The sequence below is a fragment of the Belonocnema kinseyi genome, chromosome 4 (assembly GCF_010883055.1).
Source record: "Belonocnema kinseyi isolate 2016_QV_RU_SX_M_011 chromosome 4, B_treatae_v1, whole genome shotgun sequence".
NCBI lineage: Eukaryota > Metazoa > Arthropoda > Insecta > Hymenoptera > Cynipidae > Belonocnema > Belonocnema kinseyi.
In genome coordinates this window covers 90279850-90302143 of record NC_046660.1, presented here as the reverse complement: position 1 = coordinate 90302143, position 22294 = coordinate 90279850, and the positions used below count along the sequence as shown (strand labels likewise).

Below are 22294 nucleotides of genomic sequence, written 5' to 3'. Positions count from 1 at the left end.
AAATTAATGAAATTAAAATTCGTTTTTTTTTCTTCAGAAATTTAGTTTAAATATTAGTTTTTGAAAAATCCAACAAGTTTTGGGTATCAGTGAATACCAACGTAAGTACCAAAACCCGAGTTTTACAGGAGACACACAAACTCACTTAACCCTCATCACTTCAACGGGGTCAGAGTGACCCCAATATCAAGTCCAGACTAAAATTTGAATAGGATTTTGAGAATTTTGTATACACCTCAAAATAATTTTTATTTAAAAAAAAAAAAACAATCAGAATCTAATTTCTATATATTAGATAGCATCTGTGAATTTTTTCAAGTTAAAACTATGCATTCAATCAGTATAACAACGTTTCAAGGGTTAAACGCATTATATTTTAAACGAAGAAGTGAAAAATCGCACAAGGAATTGTGGGGATTTATTGAATTGTGAAATGAAAGCTTCAAAAAGGCAACCATATTCGAGAAGACCCCTTGTCAAAGTAACTAAGCTTCCAAAAAAACGCCGAACTTGACACAAAATAATCTGTGCGACTTTTATATTTTTTAATGAAAAAAAAATAAATAAAAATAAAAGCATGTTTCGAGCTATTACTTAGCTTTATGGAATCGTGAAAGGAACGCCTGGAAAAAACTCATTATTTCCGATAAAACCCCTTCGAACGTGATTTAGCGACTCCGTTGGAAAATATTATGTGGGATACTAAAAGTTTTATAAATTTTGTGCCTCAACATTTTCTGTTCAACATTTTGTGTAGGCGAAAATCTGTTCTTACAAAATGTACCCCAAACAGCAACATATTCTGTCAAAAAAAAAAAAGAAGCAGAGTATGATTTATAGTCTTTATACGGCTTTATTAAATCATGAAATGGGTATGTGAAAAAATCCAAGATCAAAATTATCTAAAATCGGTTAAAATGGTAACATTGAGAAGATCATGGTTTCATGAAACTTGTTTTATATTGTAATAAAGCGGTTATTATTTGTTTCCTGATAGATAGTTTTTTTTATGCATTAATGTAAAAAAGTGTACAATGGGTCGCATTTCTAAACCGAATTAGGCCATAATCTTTTACAGAAAAATGAATTTGGTCAAATGAATTAGCATAAGCCAATCTATATAAAGTTCTGTTTCATCCATTTAAATAATTAAATATATGCTAGGGTTTTTATTATTAATTACTTTATTATTATTATGTTATTTCACTCTTTACCTTACTTTGCTCCTTTTTACTTTTAGTTAATCTATTTATTGAAAATTCATTTATTGCAGGTTGACATCGATCTCGATGAACTTCCGGATCTCATGGAGGAAGCCCGGAGCCTCGGTCTCTCATATGGTCGCTCACGGTCCGGCCTACCTCAGAACACGGCCAGTCCGCGCATCATTCCGCGTACACGTCAAACTGAACGTGTCCGGGCCAACATTCGCGCCGGTCGTGATTTGAATCGTTCTCGCGTGACCCGCGAACGCGAAACTCGTGAAACTCGACGCTTCGATCCGGATCAGCCGTCGACGTCGTCCGGGATAGAGTCGATTGGTGAGAACAGTCGCAGCCGTTCTCCGGATGTCAACGCGCCCTCCACCTCGAGCGGGAGAACCACAACGACTCGTCGCGTTACCACTAAACGAAAATCGGGTCGCGCTACCACTAAACGGAAATCGAAAAAACGAACTGCAAAGCCCCGGAAAAGTACTATACTCCGCGAAGTGCGCATTACTGAGATCAACAACGACGGTGAAGAGGAAGAGATCGTCACATACGTCAAAGTTGCTGCGACCTCGACCCGCAGGAAGAAGAAGTATAGGAGGCGCAAGGTACATTAATGTCTTGACCGACACTAACACTAGCGTCCGTTTTTAAAGATTTTCGTAATACCATGTGCCAAGCGTTCAAATCTCATTTGTATCTGAAATAATCCGAACTTTTTGTAGGTCGTAACTTGATTACGCAGTCTTTTAAATTATTATGAGATTTCGATTATTTTCGTATTTGTACTTTTCTTGTTCCTTATTTATGAATAAATGTCTTTTATACTGAACGCACTTGGCTTTTTTATGGTATGTGGTTGTTAGGGCTGAGCAAAAAACTCGATTCGACTTCCAGATCCGGTTTAATTGAAATTCGAAAATGGAAAGATTTAAGTGTCTTCAAGAAGTCAAGTCGAATGTTTGAACAATACTCTGGTTCTATTCTGTATTTTTTAAATTGAAAATCTGTAAAGAGCGATCTCGTATGTTCTAGATTTTGAGTTATAAATTACATCTGGAGCATTGTTAGGAAATTTTATTCGGGTTTGTGACTTGTCTCAAAAGCACTTAAAACCATTAGAGCAATTTAATGTAAAGTCAAAATTCCGAGTTTTTTGCACATTCCTATTAGTTGTAGTTTTGTTCAAGCACTCACACTTCTGCTTCTAAATTAACACAATCTTTTAAAAAGAAATTTAGAGCACAATGCACGATAATGACTGGGAGCTTATTTAATTTTTAACTTATTCTATGTTAAAATTGATGTTCAGATCTTACTGAGATATGGATTGGTAGGGAAATTTGTGTTTGTTTTCAGATTGCAGTTCAGTTTTATTTAAATAAGTAATTCAAATGATATTCAGTACATAGTAGAAATAATGAGAAAAATTGATGAAATGATCCTTATTAACTGCATTCGGGTCCTCGATAATATTGTAGAAGGTTTGGTTGAGAAGAAAATAGAATTTACGATTAGAAAATAAATAACTTGAAAATATTGTTGAATTTGAAGAAGAAAGCATTTTTTATATAAAAACAAAAGAATGATATTTGCTAGTCTATGCAAATTTCTAGATTTTAATCAACATTCATGTTTTCGTAGTAGAAAATTGATCGGTACAGTTTAGTGTTTTAAAAGCAAAAATATAAATATTAAGTATAGAATATTCAAATTATCGCAATTCAAATCAAATTTAAAATCTGAGAAATAGAGGTGCTTTTGTAATTAAAAATCTTCGAAATTCAATTAGTTTTATAACGAGTTCCAGTTTTTTTCCATTAGCATTATATGACGTTCAGTATTTTAAAAGCTTAACTGTATACTTTGAATTTATGTAAATTCCGATTTTATTTTATTGCCAGCAATGCTATCTAAACATAAATAGTTCATCAAGTAATTCAATTAAACAACCATAATTAGTCTTCAATTCTTAAATAGTAAAAAATTGAGAAGACAATAAGCTAAGCATACAATTAATCTACATATTTTAATCACTTATAAAAGAAAATTTTATATGCACTTTTTTACAGTTAATTTACTTTATTGACATGCACAATGATCTACATGGAAAAATTATTCTTACGTTAAAAGTATCAATCCAATAAAACTTCAGGGTGAAAATTCGAATTTACGAATAAGCATATTATAACAATTGGAACCATTTAAGTATTTTAATTTGCATGTCAAGGATTCAGAATAACTAGATAGTAATTCGCTGTTTTAAAACAATTTTCGTCCAACTGTACTTGTGAAGCTATGATAATAAGAATCGAATTTATTTTATTTTTGCAGAAGCGAAAAAGTAAGCGGGCACGTACAGTTTCGTCGGTAGCGAATGCAAGTAAAACGGCAAAGCGGAGATTAGCCGCCGCTTTGAAAATTAATAAACCGACTCGGGGAGTTCCATTACTCGTACCAACAATGAAGAATGTACACCCGATTCCTGAGCGCAGCCAGCTTACCAATGCCAGATACAGTGCCGGAATTTCACAAGTCAGCTTATTTGGACGCAACCTCGGCTTAGACTACAGTCCACCTGGGTAAGTGAATTTTTCATTCTACGTATGCTTTGATTTTGAGTACTCAGACCCACGTGCTAAGTCGACAGTTGCATAGTAAAGTTCACTAGGTTTCTGTTTTTATTTTATTTACGTTCCATCTTAAAATATCGACAGTATATACAGGGTGTCTACCCTACCAGGCAAACCTGGAATTTTAAGGCAATTTGTATATACCTGAAAAACCTGGAAATATCAGGGGATTTTTTTTTATAATTGTGATATAAAATTGAATAGCAGTCATTTTTGTTTGATTTTTTTTTTTTTTTTTTTAAATTGAAAATTTAACTATTCTATTTTTGGTTGAAAATTCAAGTATCTGGTTCAAAATTCGTGTATTTTGTTGAAAATTCTTTTGGTAGAAAATCAGTTTTTTCGTTTAGAAGTTCATCTGTTTCCTTGAAAAATCAACAATTTGTTTCGCATTTTTTCTCTTTCTTTTGTTAAAAATTAACTTTTTGGTTATAAGTTAATCTCTGGTTGAAAAACGAGTTGTATATATTCCATCATATTTAGTTATACATTCGTCCTTTTTTAGCAGAAATTAATCTTCTTAGTTGAAAATTTATCTTTTGTGTTTTAAAATTCTATTCTAGTAAAAGACTTAGAATTTTAGTTTAAAATTCAAGTATTCGGTTTGAAAATTATATTTTTTGTGGTATAAATTTTTTTTAGCTGAAAATGTAACATATTCCAATTGAATATTCCACCATTTTAGTTAAACATTCATCTCTGCTTGAACATTAATGTTTGTAATTGAATATTTGACTTCAATTTTTGGTAGAAAACTTATCCTTTTTAGTTGAAAATTCATCTCATTGTTTGAAAATGTAATTATTTTATTGAAAATTAGTTTTTTTTTTGTGACTGAGAATTTTTTTCACTGAAAATGTAACTTGTTCCAATTGAATGTTACATCAGTTTAGCTGGAAATTCATCTCTGGATGAACATTAATTTTTTTAACTGAAAAATTAACTGTTGAATTTTTGATTGGCAATTTTTTTTTAGTAGAATATTCATGTTTTTTTTTTTAATTCGTCTTTTTTGGTAGAAATTAATGTTCTTTATACGAAAATTAAAGTATCTCAGTTAAATATTCATCATTTAAATTGAAAATTCATCTTTTTGGCTGAAAATAAAACTACTCTGTTGAAAGTTAAACTATTTTGTTAAAAATTCATATTTTTTTCTATTTTGTGACAATTTATTTTTAAACCGAAAACTAAAATATTTCATTTTTGATTTGAAACTGATCTTTCTTAGCTTAAAATTCAACTATTTAAAAAATGTTATCTTGTTGAAAATGCAATATTTTACTCAAAATGTTAAGAATTTGAAGCGGTTTAAATTGAGTTTAATACAGTGTTGACACTAATTTTACCTAAATATGCACTGGATTTTCAGTATAAGGAGTTAAAATAAAAATTTGTTGAATTTATTATTCAAATTCATGGACCCTAGAGACAAATTCAAGAAATGATTAATTTATTATTCATTTAATCGATTGTACTAATATATTGAAGAATATCTTGTAACCTAATTTATACATTATTTATAATAAACTCAGGAAACTATTTATATATTCCGAGTCTATTGTTTTAAAAAATGCGAAATATTTGAATCGATCCGTACTATGAAAAAATATACCTGGAAAACCCCTAGAATAGTCAGAGAATTTTTTTCAGGATTTAAGTAGACACCTTGTATATAGTTTCTTATAATTTAGTTTCAATTTAAAGTTTTCCACCTAAGAATTTAAATCTTCGAATACTAACGAGTTACAGAATAATAATACTGTATCATCATTTATTTAATATGTGTTAATTGTTTTCGCATTTTTAAAACCCCGCTCTTCCGCCCACTCTTTTTTTTCGACATACTCATTGTTATATTTAATTGCTATTTTGTTATCAACATTCAGACCAATAAAACTACAATGAGGCAAACGTCTCGGGAACGTCCTTAGTTACAGTATTCTGACGCAAATGTTCTCGCTTTTTATCTCATTTGAATTAATAAAAATTCTATTTGATACTATAAAATGCTAAAAATAAATCAGGTTTATCAAGAAATGTTACTTTAAACATTTTTTTAACAATTTATTCAAATTATAATCAAGTTTCACGATTATTGGGACCATCACGTTCACTGCGACCTTTGCTTTAATTAGTCCTCCAATTTTGGGTTAAGTATCAAGAATATCATGTGAAGGGTGCACTGAAAAAACTTTAAAAAATCAAAAACATTTTCTATGGGGAAAAAACTTCCTCAAATATCGGATTTTTGGTAATTTAGCAATAAAGTTACCACTGAACTTTCGTTTGGATGAGATTTAGTTTTAATTCCGCGTTTGATATTCTTTGGTATTAAGAAAGAGTCCCCAATTTTTTGGAATATTCCTCAAAATTGCGAAGATCCAAGATTTTTAATTTTTATAAACTTTTTTAAAGATTTACTTTGCTTGTTTTTTTTCATCCATGAATTTGTTTCTAAGTAACCGAATTAAGTTTATAATCTTTTAATTTCTTTGTTTTCAATTTACTTTTAAATTTAATAGTATCGATTTTGACAAGTTATTTTTTGGGGTGTTTCTTTTTTTTTTAAGTGCGCGGGCATTTGAAAGGGTTTCACTAGAAAAAAATTGGTGGTTACACGCTTCTGAAAATTCATACTTCATGTTTTGGGTAAGCTTGTAAATCTTTTTCGTTATTTTTATTTGAAATTCAAATAATATTTCAGAAAAAATTAAAACTGAAAAAATTTTTCGTTTATTTCATTGTTTGAAAATTCTGATTTCGTTATAAAGTGAATAATAGTAATTAATTTTGTTCCTGGTTAAATTTGTTGTGTATATTGAATCATGAATGGTTTTGAAAAACTCAATGTTGCAATTAGAATGTACTACTAAATATTTGTGTAACAATGTAAGAAGCCCTTTCCTATCATCAGCGTAATTGGGAACCTCGAGTTCTTCTTTTTCATTTTTCATCTTCTAAATATAAATTCCGTAGCAGTAAAAAAAAGCGTACCAATTAAACCCGTATTTATTTAATATTGCAATCTTAAATTAATTAAGTAAATGGTAAGAGATTCCTATTACCGAATACCATTTTTACTAAATATTTAAAGAATCTAACTCCATAACGAAGTATTCTATAAGACTAATAAACATATTTTTATTAGATACCTTTATTCTTTCCATGGTAGATTGCTTAGCAATAGTAATTTTTCCTACAGTCATTTTCATGTAAAACTTTTCAGTTGATCAATATTATATTTCGATTTTTAAAATTTTGTAAATTCAGTTGTAAAGAATCAATCATATCCTATCTTTTGTAGTGATATTTTTTTAAAAATTAAAATCATGATGAGAATATCCTTTAGTAAAAATTTACAAATATTTTCGTGTACATAATCATTTTTAGAGAGAAATACAGACAAGGAGAAGCTCATTAATGATTTACCTTTAAAGAAATTTGGTCAATAATTCCTCTCAGATGCGCGTGAACACTGATTCAAATTATCTTCAAATATTCTGATTCACTTGCAATTTTAATTTTTGAAGAGAAATAGTTATTTGAATTATCAAGCTAATACTATAAGAAAATGTTTAAAAATATAATTTGCATTTGAAAATTACTAATCATCTTCCGAATGCTTTGATTGCGAATCGTTGAAAATAAATGTTTGCCCACTGTGTTGCTATAATTAAAAAAAGGAGATATTACTTTCACAGTTTAATTGGGAGTTATTCATTTTGTTGTTCAAATTTGAGACAGTGTCAGTATTAAAAGAAAATTATCAATTTATTCTAAAATTTTGCTATAATTTCTTAAATTAAGAGTGTATTCGAATTTCTATTTAAATAATTTTGATAATTTATTAAATTAACAAGAATTTATTTTTTATTTTTTAAAATACTAATTAAAAAATAACTGCTTAAAATTTAAACGTATTATTGATGATAAATTTAAAGTTGTATTTAATTAGATGTGCAATATTGGTAACAAGTTTTAGAAATTTAGACTTAAGGGTGGCAGTATAGAACTTTATAACTATTTTTGTTTAACTTGTCTTCATCACATAAAAAATCCGTGAAAAAAATCAAATATGTGTTGTGTTAAAAAAATTTGTTTTAAACCTATCTAGAAATAAAACCATGTTTTAATTTAAATTTTAGTTGAAACTTTAACGTAGTATTAATGTATTTCCTTACCTTGAGAATCGACATTGTTTAAAATTATTATCTTCTGTTGAAAAAACGAATAATTTTTTCTTAATTTTATCGATCTTTTAGCAAAAAGTATATGACATACAAGGATATTTTATTTGTATACAAAAATATCTTCGATTTTTAATCGCTAAAGAAGGCCGATGTTCTAATTCTCTCAAATTCTGACCTTAAAATTCTTGGACGATTAATTTGGAATTGGCTAACTGTTTTAAATTAAATCTTTTTTACCTGCATTTAGAAACTGAATATCTCGGGAATGAGTTTTTATTTAAACTGATAATTCCACTTTCTCATCGCAATGTGCAGCCGAGCCTGCTCCAAGTTTAGATTTTTTCTCGTAACTGGATACATTTTTCTGAACAAACGTTTTTGGTATCAATTCAGTAACACTTCAGCTCAGGAGTGGGCGCTTGTTGTCTTTTTAAAGGGCGATTTCAGATTTACATAATGTTTTTCGTTATCCTTGAAAATTCCGATTTTGTTGGTTATATCGTTCTGTATTGTCACCACTCAATTATTCAAAATTTAAATATAAGTTTAAATTGCCTTTCATAAACTAGTTTAGTATTTTTTTAATCCGAACAAAATGTAATAGAGCAACTTGACTCAGCGAGCGTTCATTAATTACATAAGAAATAACGATTCAATATGATCAAGAAAATATGACAATTCATTGTTTCATTGCTTATTTAAAGAACGCTTCACTAGTAGTTCCTTATTTTCTTTAGTTTTTATTCTTGTAGCGGCAAAGGGGGTACAATGGGGCACCTAAAAAAGGAAAATTAATGTAATAGAAAAATATGTAACCCTAATAATGGAAAAATGTGCTTTATATAGCTTGATATCTTGGTTATAGTAAATGGAAGACGATTTTTTATAACAAATTACGAGGGGTGGGCAGAAGCCTGACCCGCGGGAGCCAAGCTTTTTTGTGGCTTGCTAGCCAGAGCAGCTCGTGAGCCATGAAAAAGCTCCTGAGCCGAAAAAAGCTGACAAAGCTGGTAAAATAAATAAAAATATATTATCAGAAATAATGCTAATATTAACATGAATTTTTCCTAGCCCTGCCAGCCTCATTAGATTTTTTTGGCCCGCGAGCTCTTTTTCAGATTTACCGGCATATTAAAAGCTCGCGTGACTCGGGTAGAGCTTGCGAGCTTTTGCACACTTCTGAAAAATACATAGACATGTGAATGACAATTCGATAATATTATGGAAGCCTGTATTTACCAAGAACTCTATATTGAAGATGTAAACAAATTAGGAACACATTTTTGTAAGTGGGAGGGGCTGGGGCCATGTTCCTTATCCAGTTTTCCATCGCATAAATGTTAAAACTTATTTTTTTTTTTTACTAAATCACGAAAATATACTAAGGCCTTTTCGGGCCTGTTAAATATGTGCAATATAATATGTGTTTTTGGATATGCATATTTCTAATATATATATATATATCGATAAATGATATTCGAAATTGCTTGAAATTACTAAAAGCAAAATTTCAAAAAAGTGGCCCTTATCCAGCTGTCATTCTGATGTCTTCACATAAAATAGATTGATGTTAGTTTTATGGATGCACTGCACCTCCGTCAAGTTACCCTCCACTCACTACACTCACCTCACTTGCAACAAGTTATTTTAGTTTCACTTTTAGAGGTAAGAGAAGTTTAGAGATTGATCATTAAATAAAAACTTTTTTCATAAAAAGGCTCATTTATTAGACGAAAATCTTTTTCCTAATCATGGGCTTAAATATACAATATTATAAAAGTGTTAGCTCATTGAAGTTTACGTAAAATGCCAGTTATTCATCGATTGAAATCAGTTGCTAGGAAATAACTAAAATTTACCGGAGAAAAATCATGTAAGTGAACTTGTCGCAAGAGTATTTTTTTAATATTTAAAAATTTTGTAGCAATTACATTCTTGTGCAAGAATTTAGACAATAGAATTATTTTCGTAAGCATAACTATTATAGTAGTTTGTAAATAAGGGTGCGCCAACTTAACCTCGTCTCCCCTATTTATAAAATTGTTGAGATTGGTTTAAATTCAATCTATTTTGAAGTTAAAAAATAGAAGTTTGGATTATTTCGCACATAAAAATTAAGACATTTTTATTATTCAGGATATGGTAACACAGATTTATAATTTCCTACTTTTATTCATTTTCTGCTAAGATTACAATGCGATTCTCGCTTGCACGTGGGTACATATTATTAGACAAGATGGTACAGTTGTCTATTCAGTTAAGATTTGCTAACTCCATATCATGTCTTATCAATCATAAGAATTGATTCATGTAGTATAATAGTGTGTGGCTCGCAATTGCTACTCAATGGATACTGCATAGTTTTCCGAAAAAGCCTGCATTTTCCAAAATTTAAAAATGATGCCTCATTGAAGCAGCAGGCATCCAATGGAAAACGTGTGCACAGGCTCATTCTAGCAAGAATCATGTGCATTTGCATATTACCAAATTAATGTTAATTTAGGCTGATTAATTAACTGATTGATCAAGATTATCGTAGATTGCTTAACGATAGTCTCGAAACCGAAAAATTTATTTAGGCAGGTATAACTTTCCTTCATTCAAAATGCGATTTAAGTGGAAATTTTCACTCACAAAATTGAGTGCGTCAAATTTCGAAAAATATTGCGTTACGAGGATAATTCACATTCATACATCGTATATGACGAGTGTGATCAAAGGTTTTTTAATTCACAATCTTAAAATATTATTTATCATTTCGATTTAAATAAAATGCACACAATACACATTGTTCCGGATTATTATAAGTTTATATTTGCATAATTTTGTCTTTTATTTTCACTATTCTTTATATTCTCAAATACATTTTTTCTTGAAGTATTGTTGTATGATCTTTGAAACTCAAATATTCGTTTATCTTTTCACAAATTAGTCAAATATTGAGTACAATAATCTTATCAAGTAAAAATTGTCCGAATATAAAGAAACCTCTAGCAAGACTTGATTACGATTGTCCTTAAGAAACTTTCTCTATCATTCATAATACATAATCAAATTCTTGAAAAATATTGTAAATAAATGAGACTAGAGAACCTTTTTTAATTGGCAATCCAGAGTTTGGTTAAAGGTCCATAATAAATGTGATGCAGTAAATATGTACATGCATCTCAGTGGCATGAATATGAATTTGTTTCCCAATCAGGTCGGACGATGAATTCGATAGCACAGTTGGCCATGGTCCAGCAATTGTCGCACGTTCAAGGGGGCCAATTTCTACAGCCAGACGTCGAATGGCACTCAAAGGAATTGCTAATCCTACACCCAGGATCGAACAAACGAGCAGCGCTAATCTGCTTGATAGTATTATAAGCAGCCAGGAATTGTGGCATTCCAAGAAGAGCAGCGAGGTGACTCTTAGAGCCAATGGTACTTTGGTGATGGCTAATAACGATGCTGAAAATAACCACAATATAAACAATAACGAAAGTCCAATTAAGAAAAAGCCGGATTCGGATACTCGAAACCAACTTCCGAGTAACGATCATCCCCTAGACCTTACGAATGTCAACCCAAACGACATAACCCAAGCACCAATGTATAACAGTTCACGAGGTGGAGGTAACAGAGGAAATTTTCGAGGCGGTTACAGGGACAATAATCGCCAAAGTCATGGAGGTCAAGGTTACAGTGGTAGAGATTCTTATTCAGGTGGAGGTGGTGGCAGACGTAGCTTTGGTGGATCTGGTTCAAGGGACAGAGATTTCGGTCAACCTGCTAATTACTCCACGAATTTTGAGCACCGTGCTCCAGGTGTTTTTGGCACTCCCCCTTTAAGAAATCGTAATCCTCAACAATTTCGCAACGAGAGAAATCGATATTCCCTGCCTGAACGACCGCACTTTCGTGAAGGAATCGATAGGCCACCCTTTCCATTTCCGGAAAATTTTCAGAGAGGACCTCCACCCGGGATACCGCCCTTGATACCGCCTGGTCCCATGGGAATGCCGTTCATGGGCCCGGATATTCAACCTGTCAATCTAGAGGAATTTTCAGGAGGCATGTCTGGTCCACAATCACTGGGCAATTTCGAATCCCAAGGAACTTATGAGTCACAATCGAGTGAGCCTTCTATGAGTAAACCAGATGAGGAATGCGATATTTATGGTGACATGGAGGGTCCGAACAAGCATTCAGAGGGCGAGAGTCAGAATGAAAGTATGAATAATTCTAGCACTCTTCTTCCTCCTCCCGAACCTCCGTCGGGTTTGCTGGATTTTGATGAGAATTCTAGGAGTGAAAAGGACAACGACAGTGATCAGGAATTGGTTATCGACGATGCTCCAAAGGATGATTCAGCTAGGGCAGGAAAGAATGACGACAAATATGATCCCTTCAATGCAGAGGAGAGTGACAGTAACGATAGTTCTCCACGCAAAGGGAATGCTGATAAAGAACCATCTCCAATAGATCTGCCGCCGCTAGAGCCACCACCATCGCTTGAGAATTTCTCTGGATTAAATATTCTGAATAACGATGACGATTTCCAGGAACCTATCAAGTCAACAATTCGATTAACTGCCTACGATGACGACGATGATGAAGATTCGCAGGCAGATTGTCCAAACTTCTCTATTTATTCTTCAGAGACCATGGACGTCGCTCGTAATTCTGAGCAAGAGTTGTCTTCGCAGATTGGACCTCTCGAACCTCCTCCTCTACCTCCGGATATCCCTGACATGCCTGAAGACGATGACGTTATTGTTGGTGATGTGCAGACTTGTGACTTGTCAGATATTCCTGAACCTTCGACTCCGTACGTTGAGGCTCTTCAGAAAGAAAGACAAGCTATAAACAATTTTCCCTCGAAGAAGATATCCGCGAATGATTCCAGGGGAAAGATTACATTTAAGATTAATAAGTTTAAATTGAATAGCAAGTTTGGTAGCTTATATGATGAGATGGATAAGGAGATTGAGAATTCTATCGAACAAGAGAAGGAACTTGAAGAAAGTAGGGAGATGGTGGAACAGGAGAATATTGAAGCAGAGAAGAAAAATGATTCTAATGATGTCTCGGATATAGAAGATATTCCTGAACCCAAGAAGAGTAAGAAAAGAAAAAGAAAGAAAGACAAAAAGAAGGCTAGGAGGAATTCAGAAGACAGTGATGTTGATTTAGGGGAAAGTACAAAAGACGTTGAGCGTGAGGGAGAACAGCCTGAGCTTCCCATGGATGAACTTCCTACTCAGAAACTTCAGAGAGAAGACTCTCAATTAGAGGACTTTGATAACTCGCAACTCCCGATTAAAGTATTGGATATTTCAGAACTGCAGACACAGAAACTTGATTCTGCAATTGATCCAAACGAATTTGATATTGCAGAACTGGCGACTCAGAAACTCGATAGCTTAGACTCCAATGCTCAGAATCTTGATATATCGGATCTCCCAACTCAGAGGCTTGATATAGAACTTGACTCCTCGGAACCGCTGACGGAAAAAATAGATGAATCAGAACTCCCGATACAAAAATTAGATGATTTAGGGCTCCCGACACAAAAAATAGATGAATCAGAACTCCCGGAAAAAAAAATGGATGAATCAGAACTCCCGATACAAAAATTAGATGATTCAGAGCTCCCGACACAAAAAATAGATGAATCAGAACTTGATACTCAGCAAATGGATAGTTCGGAACTCCCAACTCAAAAACTTGATGCTTCAGTGTCCCAGAAAAATGAATCCGATATTTCTGAACTTCAGACGCAGAGACTTTATAGTCCAGGGGCTGGAGTGCCAACACTTTATAGTCCTGATGTGGCAATACCAACGCTTTATAGTCCGGAGCCTGATAAGACAGAAGACGATGGGGTGAAAACACCAGATGTGGTACGAGAATGGGGTAGTAAAAAGAATGAAGAAGAAGAGGCTACAATTTCAGTGGAAAATGAAGTTGCAACGCCAGGGGATGAGCCAGAGGAAGGAATTGGAGAAAAGGAGAACTTGGATCCTACTACTCGAGCTGACAGAAGTCCAGAGACTGTCATTTCGATTGCAGACACGACGCAATCTTCTCAGAATGATGACTGTGAGATTGTCGAAGCTAGGGCCGATGAAGATGTTGATTCAAATAGTTATACTGGAAAGGATAAAAGATTGAAAATACAAACTGGAGAGGATCATAGTGAGATTTTCACACAAGAAAGAGTCGATGGGGAAGAAGATTTTCCACTGGAAAAAGAAGGCCACACTTCTCAGCGAGAAGTTCCTTCTCAAGAAACTTGGGACTCTGATGGTGGTTACACTCCTTGCAAGGATGAGCTACCCTTGAAGGAAAGAAGAAAGAGGACAGTTTCGCCGTTTGACGAAAGTGGTTTGGAACCAATCACTCCACCAAAGGACAAGAATGATGATTTAGATCGTTGCAGAACTCCAGCAGCTTATGCAGGACTAGGCACCGAAGCTATTTCTGAAACTGATGAGGCGATGAACTTTGAAGATGAGTTGACTTTGTTGTCTTTAAGGAAAGAAAAAGAAATGGAGGAGGGTGAGATACTAGAAGATGGCAGACTCGTTCGCAGGGCCAAGTCCAAGGACAAGGATGATGAGAGCAAGAAGAAAAAGAAGAAGGACAAGAAGGACAAGACTAAAGAATCAGAGAAGAATAAGGAAAATATTTCTTCTGAAAACTTAGTTTCCTGGAAGAAAGTTTCCAAGAGTAATAAGGACAGAAATTATAGAGAAAAGGATAGAAGATCGAGGTCAAGGGAGAAGGAGAAGGATAAAGACAAGAAGAAAAAGAAGGAGGCGTTGAAGAAAAAGGAAAAGAGGAAGGAATTGCCAAGATACGACGTCAGAAAAATTGTGGCTGAGAAACCGCGTCCGAGGAAAGATGAATATGGAAGAGATATTCGAGAAATGTCGCGTAGTTTAACGAGAAGCAAATCAAGAAGCAGAAGTGTTTCGAAACCGCGTAGAAGTGTTTCAAAAGCTCGTAGAAGTCGATCGTATTCCAGGGTGAGGTCCAGGACGAGGTCTAGGTCGAAACGCAGATCTTGGTCTAGAGATATTCTAAGAGACAGAGTTTCGAGAGGAAGGACATATTCTAGGGGAAGATCCTTGTCGCCCAGGAGGCGCAAGTCTCCGAGGCGAAGGTCCCTTTCGAAGAAAAGAAGATCAAGGTCTCTGTCACGAAGAAGGAGGTCCATTTCAGCTCGGCGTAGGAAGAGGTCGCACTCCAGGAAGCGAAGGTCCAGAAGCCGGACTAGGTCTCGTGATAGAAGGAAGGAGAAGAAGAAGCACAAATCCAGAAGTCGATCCAGGAACCGAAAGAGGTCGCGCTCCAAGAGTGCGAAAAGGGCAGCCTCGAGATCCCGAGAGAAGAAACACGTCAAGAGGAAACAAGTGAGCAGATCAAGGTCTATGGAAAGGTCACTTTCGCAGGAGAGAGGAGAGAGGGAACGCAACAGGAATTGGGAGATGGCCGAAAAAGTTATCAGTCGAGAACAGCACTTCAGAGAGAGGGATGATCGAGAATCCTGGAGTGCACAGTGGACTCCGTCTCTTTCCGCATCTAGGTCCAAGACTCCAGAACGTAATGAACTTCCGCCACGAGGTTGGTCACCAGTTCACGTTATAGACAACGTGACAGTTCCACCCAAGAACTTGACGGTTATTCTAACAAACAAGGAAGCAATAAAGAAAAAGAAAAAGGAGAAGAAAAAAGAACGAAGGAAGTCTAAGGAAGAAGAAAAGCGGAAAAAGACGAAGAGGAATAGAACTCCGCCACCGTCTAAAGAAGTCTTTGCGAGTGGTGACAATATTTTGGTGAGCGTTTGCTTCAACAAGGAAAACGAGTCTAACCAGATGCAGCTTCCCGAACTGCCGGAGACGATACCCTTGATGCCGCCGACAAAACGCAGACGCAGAGAGCCCCTACAACTGGAACCTCCGAAGAAGACGAAGAAGGATAAAGCCAAGGAGAAGAGGGCAAAGTCTCCAAAAGCGAAGAAGGATAAAAAGAAGAAATCCAAAGCGGCCGAGATTGCTGCTACGAAGAAACCAGTTGCTGTTATCGATTTGGATCAATCGCCATTTAGAGAGCAGACACCCTCACCACGTGATGTCATTGTTTTAAGTGACGATGACGAAAAACTAGCTCAGAATTTGATAGCCATTGAGCCCCGCCAATCTTCCCAAACTACTCCTCCACGAGATCAATTTGTTTCCCAGGGTCCTAAAACTCCTCCTGAGCCGCAGGTCAAGTTTTCGATTAATAATAAAACAAATTTGAGACCTTCGATGATGAATCCTCTGTTGGAAGAAGAAGAGGAGGAGGAGATTGACGAAAGGGTTGAAGAAGAATTGGAAATGAGGGCGCAGGAAGAGCTAGAGTTGCGACTGAAGATCGGACCCAATACACCTCCTGAACCACCTTCTTCGCCACCCACTTCTCCTGATGCTTATGATCCATTTGATCCTACCAAGTCCCGATCACCAACTCCTGTTCAGAGTCAAGAAGCTACTCCTCTCAGTGATGAAAGGAATCAACGCTCTTCGCCTAGAAAACACGATACTGCTGATACACCTTTAACTTCCAATGATAATCAACAGCAGGAACAGCAGTCTTCTGAAAAGCTGACGGACAAACCGAAGATTATATCGATGGTGACTCTGAAAAGACCTTCTCCTAAGAGGGACATCTCTCCTGAGAATGATAGTCTGGGTGATGTGGCCATTGTTAGCGAGAGTCCGACTAAAAGTCAACAGAATCAACAAAATGCTCAATCAACCGCAACTCCATTTCCAACTATTAATCCTGTTCTGGCGACAGTCGCTGCTGCTGTACAGAGGAATATGTTTAATGCAAACGCTCCCGCAACTGCTCAGAGAAATCTTTTGCAGGTATGTATGAGGATGTTGCTAATACTTTACAAATCGTTGCATAATTAAATATCTCGATTTTACTCGTTAATTTTACAATTCCTTAATTATTTTGAACATTATTATATTTGAAAGGTTTCGTGAAATTTGAGTTCCGTATGAACTTTGGGTGGAATCGAGAATGTCTACTGCAACTTTTTCTAGTTTCTACTTTTCAAGAGGAAGAGCTAAACAAAATTGAGGGTAGTACATTATTTTTAAATAATAGAAAATGAAAATTGCTTGCAATTCGTTTTTTGTTTAATTAATGAAACATTTAAAAGCAAGTCATCTTTCCAAACTATTTGACCACTGATTTAAAGTAACTTTTTAAGATTTAATATAGACATTTTTTGAATATCAGTACTCGTTTGAAAGACTTTAGAAAAAGTAAATATAACCTGCGAGTAGTTTCATGTTACTAAACAAATTAACCTTCAACGTGTTTTTAAATTTGAAAAAAATTCCAATAATAAAATTTTTCAATAATCTGCTCTTTTTTCATTTAAATTTGAATTTTTTATATATACTAAAAATGATAAATATAAAAATATAACGTTAGAAATATGAAGTTGTATCCTATGTAAACGATTTTAATGGAATTTATAACATGAAGTATTCATAGTAAAAACATAAAATAATGAAGTAAATAAGTACTTCATAAGCGAATTGAATGTTATTCTTAGTCCACAATAATCATTTTTATAAGAGAATTAAATTATTCTGAAAGGCGTTGGCTTTTTGCAAATTATATTTAGTCATTTTTTTAAAGAAATAACTTTGATTGCCTTTATATTACAAGTTTTGGAGTTTTATCATTTGGCTTCTCAATATTGCCTAATTAATTATTAAATAATAATGATCTTTTCGGAATAAACATTTCCAATGTTGAATTATGAGATTTTGAAAATATGAGGTTGAACTCTTAAAATTGATTTCAATCCGATAAAAACTTTCAGAAATTTAAAATTTCACTGCAGTAGAGATATCAACCGTAACAAAATCACTAAACTGCACTTAAATTGAAATTTTTTACTTCGTGTAATCTAGTAAATTTCAAGTCTTGTAAAAAAATGTCTAAAAGCATTTATCTGAATTGATTCAAATATTAAATCTAAAGTGATGAAAGTGAATTTATCTCCATATTCTGAGATCCAATTCCTCAATTAGAACAGGTCTTCCTCCAGAAAAGATTCCAGTGACAAACTGATTTGTTCCAAGTGCATTATTCGTGACTTGAAACTTTTGAATTTTCAGACAAATCGCATCTCTCCGCCAAGTTATCAAATAAAACAGCGGCCACTTGAAAGACCACAGTTACCAAACTTGTTTGCCAATTCGATAAAGACGATGCCACTTCGTACATCGAAACCTGCTGCAAAATCCAACGCTTTAAGTCAAAATGGTAACGAAACAGAGATGATGAACGACGTGATAGACATGTCCTCGCCCTACTCACCCGGTTCCACTCTCAGTGACGGACTGTTTGAACCTCCTAGTCCTTACAACAGTCCTCCCCCAGTATTTAGTAAATCTAAGGGCAATAAGGACAGTAAAAAGGACGCATTCGATACTCTCTTTGGATCGTCACCTGCTACCAACAGAATTTCTACGAAGGTCAAAGTCAAGAAGGACAAGAGAAAAAAACGTGTGTATCCTCTTTCGTCTGGTAAGAATGTTTGTTGTTGTTTCATAGTGAAAAAAAAGGAAAGAGTCTTTAAAAAATTGGTAACTTGTATTATTGTCAGTTCCTTAAAAAGTTGCTATTTTTATTCTTGAAAAAACTATTCATTTCCGCATGAAAGTTGTAGACTCTTATTTCTGATTCTTCAATTGTTATTGCTTTTGTCTTTGTTATTTTATTTTTTTTTTGCTAAGTCTGGATGGTCTAAACGTGCAAGAAAGCTGTCAATTGTTTTTTATGTAATCTGTGTTAAGTGTTCAAAAAGAATTGGAATTTAAAAACCCTTTTGTATCTTAAAGAACATTGTTGAAATTTGCGCGCATATTATCATATGCAGATAAGAAACAATTGATCAAAATTGGCAAAAATATTAGTATTGCATTTTATTTCAAATTTAAATGTGAGAAGTTGTTTATGTGAAAGAATTCTTTCGACTGAGTGATTTAAATTTAATTTGTTCAAATCTCTTTACTTTTAGCTACGAATCCCAAAGTTGGCGTTCGTATGGATGAAAATCAGCTTCAAATTTTAGACGATCTCCCAAGTTCTGCTGTGGAAATGCAAGTAAAGGACAAGGTTAATTTGCAAATCCTTTTTGGAATAATAACAATATTTCACATTTTATGAACTTTGATTATTAAAACCAACACTGCTTTCAGTTCTTGAAGAAGCTCAATCGGCAGGAAAGAGTTGTGGAAGAAGTCAAATTGGTTCTTAAACCACATTATACTAAAAAGCATGTTACGAAAGAGGAATACAAGGATATTATGCGCAAAGCGGTGCCGAAGGTGATTATAAATATTTTCATACATTTAGACATTCTTCTAGACTTCCACTTGAAGTTTACAAGTTTTTTAGATTTTAATTTATTCTAGGTTTATAAGCCACAATTTTTTGTTCTATTTCAGATTTGTCACAATCGTTCTGGTGAGATAAATCCGAAGAAGATAGGAGCACTTATCGAAGCTTATGTGAAGAAGTGTCGCAGTAACAAAAAGAAGACAACAACTTCCTCTAAAGTGATGAAACCTATGTAAGTCTGATTTCATGATTCTTATTTAGATTATGTTATGAACTAAATGAATCCGCTGGTGATTGAATTAAAGACAATCGTGCAAGAAGAGGAGATTTGCAATTGAAAAATGTTGATGGCTGATTGGCACGAATTGGTTAATTTTTCAGGAAGAACTTATGGAGTTGATCACAGGCGGAAAGTTTTAGAAGGATTAATCTACTGGACTCGATAGGAGTGACATTAGATCTCGATTGATAAAATCCCGTGTCGGGATGGTAAGTGATTGTGATGTCTAATTATCTTCACAGCGGCAACCGAACAATGTGTATTGTATGTACATAATTAACTAATTGAACATAAGCGCAATATTTTTATTTATCTAAGTATATGACTTAGATGCTATGCTGAGTATCATATACGACTATTAATACTGTTAATTTTAACAAGTAGACTTTTATTTAATATCAGTAATTAAGCTTTCGAGAGTGTAATAAGTAAATCGTGAATGTACTTTTAGAACATTCGTATCTATTGTAATTAAACAAAAGTAAAGCAACTTTTTCAACGTGCTAAAGATAATTCAGCAATGACGTTTCAATAGATTCATGTACTTCATTAAAACGATTGCACTAATCTTACCGATTCGTCTCTTTAAACATTTTTATCTTAGGCTAATATGATAATTGTTATAATGCAGATGTCAGGATAATTTTGCGATTATGAGGAATTCAGAATTAACTTGTAATGTTGCTGTGCGATAATTTATTATATCAGGGTTACCCCGGTTTATTTCAATTAGGGAGGTATATTTTGATTGTGCAAAATATATTGTATTAAAATGCCAAATTTTAAATATAAATTCGATAAAATGAAACTCTTTAATATTTATTAGACATAAATATTTTAATTAATTTGTTCAAAGGGTTTCAGGGCTTAATTCCGTTCAATATTATTAATAGGGAGTTTCAATAATTGTTGAATGGTGAACAATTCTCATTATGTTTATAAGTCGAAAATTCATTCGTATCCAGGGTTACTACAAAACCTAGAAACTCCTGGAAATTTGTATTTATTAATAATTTTATATACACTTTTGAGTAAAATGATTTACATTCCTATTTAATGAGCTATTGCTAAAGTCTCTTAATGGTAATCATATGAACATGCCAATTTTTAACTCTAATATCACAAAAATTAATTAATCTGTCCGTCAATTAAGTCCTTGTAAAAGGAAAAATGTCTAGTTAATAAATAGATATTGCAAAAAGACGTCAAATTTAAATGTTAATCAGTATTTTTTACAGTTCTTTGGCTAATTTTATGGGAAATTCTCTTTAGTATTTTTCTAGTGTTAGAATATTTTAAGAATTTTTCCCGAAGATTCTACCCTAGGATCGAACATGGTGCAAAAAAATCTAAAAATTGCTAATAATTATTGCGCAGTCCTTATAAATAAAAAAAAATTATAATTATTACCCAAATTGATTAAAATATCACGATATAAAAAATTTGTAAGTATTTACACATTTTTGACATTTTTTAACTTTTCACCGATTGACCCAAGGAAAATTAGGGACAGAATTTTAAAAATATCTTACGAATTAATCAAATGCTTTTAAGATAAGCCCCAAGAACTTTAGTAGTTTGAATTTTTCAGAAACATCTCAATTTTTTTTTTTTTTGCTATATATGTTTTTATACAATTTTAATTTTGCCTTCAACTTGAACTTTTTAGACGTAGAATTTGATTAACTTTTGCACCATTAAGGGTAAAAAATGCGTGTTATTATAAAAATTAAGGCACTTAGGAAGTCTCACTTTTTCTGAAAATTATGTTTAGTCAATTAAATTAATTTAAGTTTCCTTTTGGTAAAAACTGTCCCAGAATTTTGAAATTCGATTTCTCTAACAGCCCTGGTATCAATTTGCAAATTTAAAATTAACCTTAAGGTACCAAAATAATAATTAAGACTTTAAAATAAGTGTAACTACCAAACAAAACAAAAAAAAACAGTAATTTTGTCAAAATTCCATGACTTCCAGGTCTTGTAATAACCCTGAGTTAGTATTTTAATGAAAACAACCTGCAATTATTGATAAAAAGACACTTTATTTTTTTGTTCACAAAACTTTGTTCATACGCACAGTATATAATAAATTGGTAACGAGTATATGACGTCATTATCACCCTAGATTGGAATAAAAAGGATTCTTAAAATAATAGAAGTAAGAATCACTTTATTTCAAAATTTTCGAACTAGTGAAATCTTAAACTAGTCTAGGAATGGTTTGCCTATTTGGCAGGGGCGAAGCCAACACGATCATTTCCCATGTCGAATTCAGTGTAGAAACGTCCGATGAAAACATCTCCCAAGATCCATAGTGGTCCGTTCGGGGGAGGAATATCAATTCCCATGAATCCACTGAGACAAATCGTCTTGCCGAACTGGGATACCTATTGTATCGAAAAAAATGGTTGAAATAATTTTAAGTAATCGGGGTGTCTACCTAAACGGTTAAAAGGCGTGAACTGGCCAGAATTGTGGGTCCGGATGCAATAAGGGCACATACAATTTTTTCGTGCGAAAACGAAGTCCCCTGGAGGCTTTAGAAAAAATTTTCGAATTTTAATTTTCA

At 33.5% G+C, this 22294-nt stretch overlaps 2 protein-coding genes across 8 annotated transcripts in view; one reads left to right on the top strand and one right to left on the bottom strand.

The window, feature by feature from the left end:
* The window catches only part of LOC117172115 (serine/arginine repetitive matrix protein 2), a 34428-nt gene extending 13073 nt beyond the window's left edge, over nt 1–21355 (top strand). For 5 of the 7 annotated variants that reach the window (XM_033359906.1, XM_033359904.1, XM_033359903.1 and 2 more), the window contains 8 exons: nt 1274–1819; nt 3546–3793; nt 11240–16940; nt 18216–18627; nt 19121–19218; nt 19302–19430; nt 19551–19675; nt 19825–21355. In XM_033359906.1, the coding sequence (XP_033215797.1) occupies nt 1274–1819; nt 3546–3793; nt 11240–16940; nt 18216–18627; nt 19121–19218; nt 19302–19430; nt 19551–19675; nt 19825–19843 (7278 nt within the window). In that variant the 3' untranslated portion in view covers nt 19844–21355. The remainder of the gene's footprint in view (nt 1–1273; nt 1820–3545; nt 3794–11239; nt 16941–18215; nt 18628–19120; nt 19219–19301; nt 19431–19550; nt 19676–19824) is intronic. The other 2 variants (XM_033359908.1, XM_033359910.1) reach the window with 1 other exon arrangement.
* Nucleotides 21356–21751: 396 nt separating this feature from the next.
* LOC117172116 (lysosomal aspartic protease) overlaps nt 21752–22294 on the bottom strand; it is an 8899-nt gene continuing 8356 nt past the window's right edge. Inside the window, exon 8 of the mRNA XM_033359911.1 lies at nt 21752–22112. Coding sequence (XP_033215802.1) covers nt 21951–22112 — 162 coding nt within the window. The 3' untranslated portion in view covers nt 21752–21950. The remainder of the gene's footprint in view (nt 22113–22294) is intronic.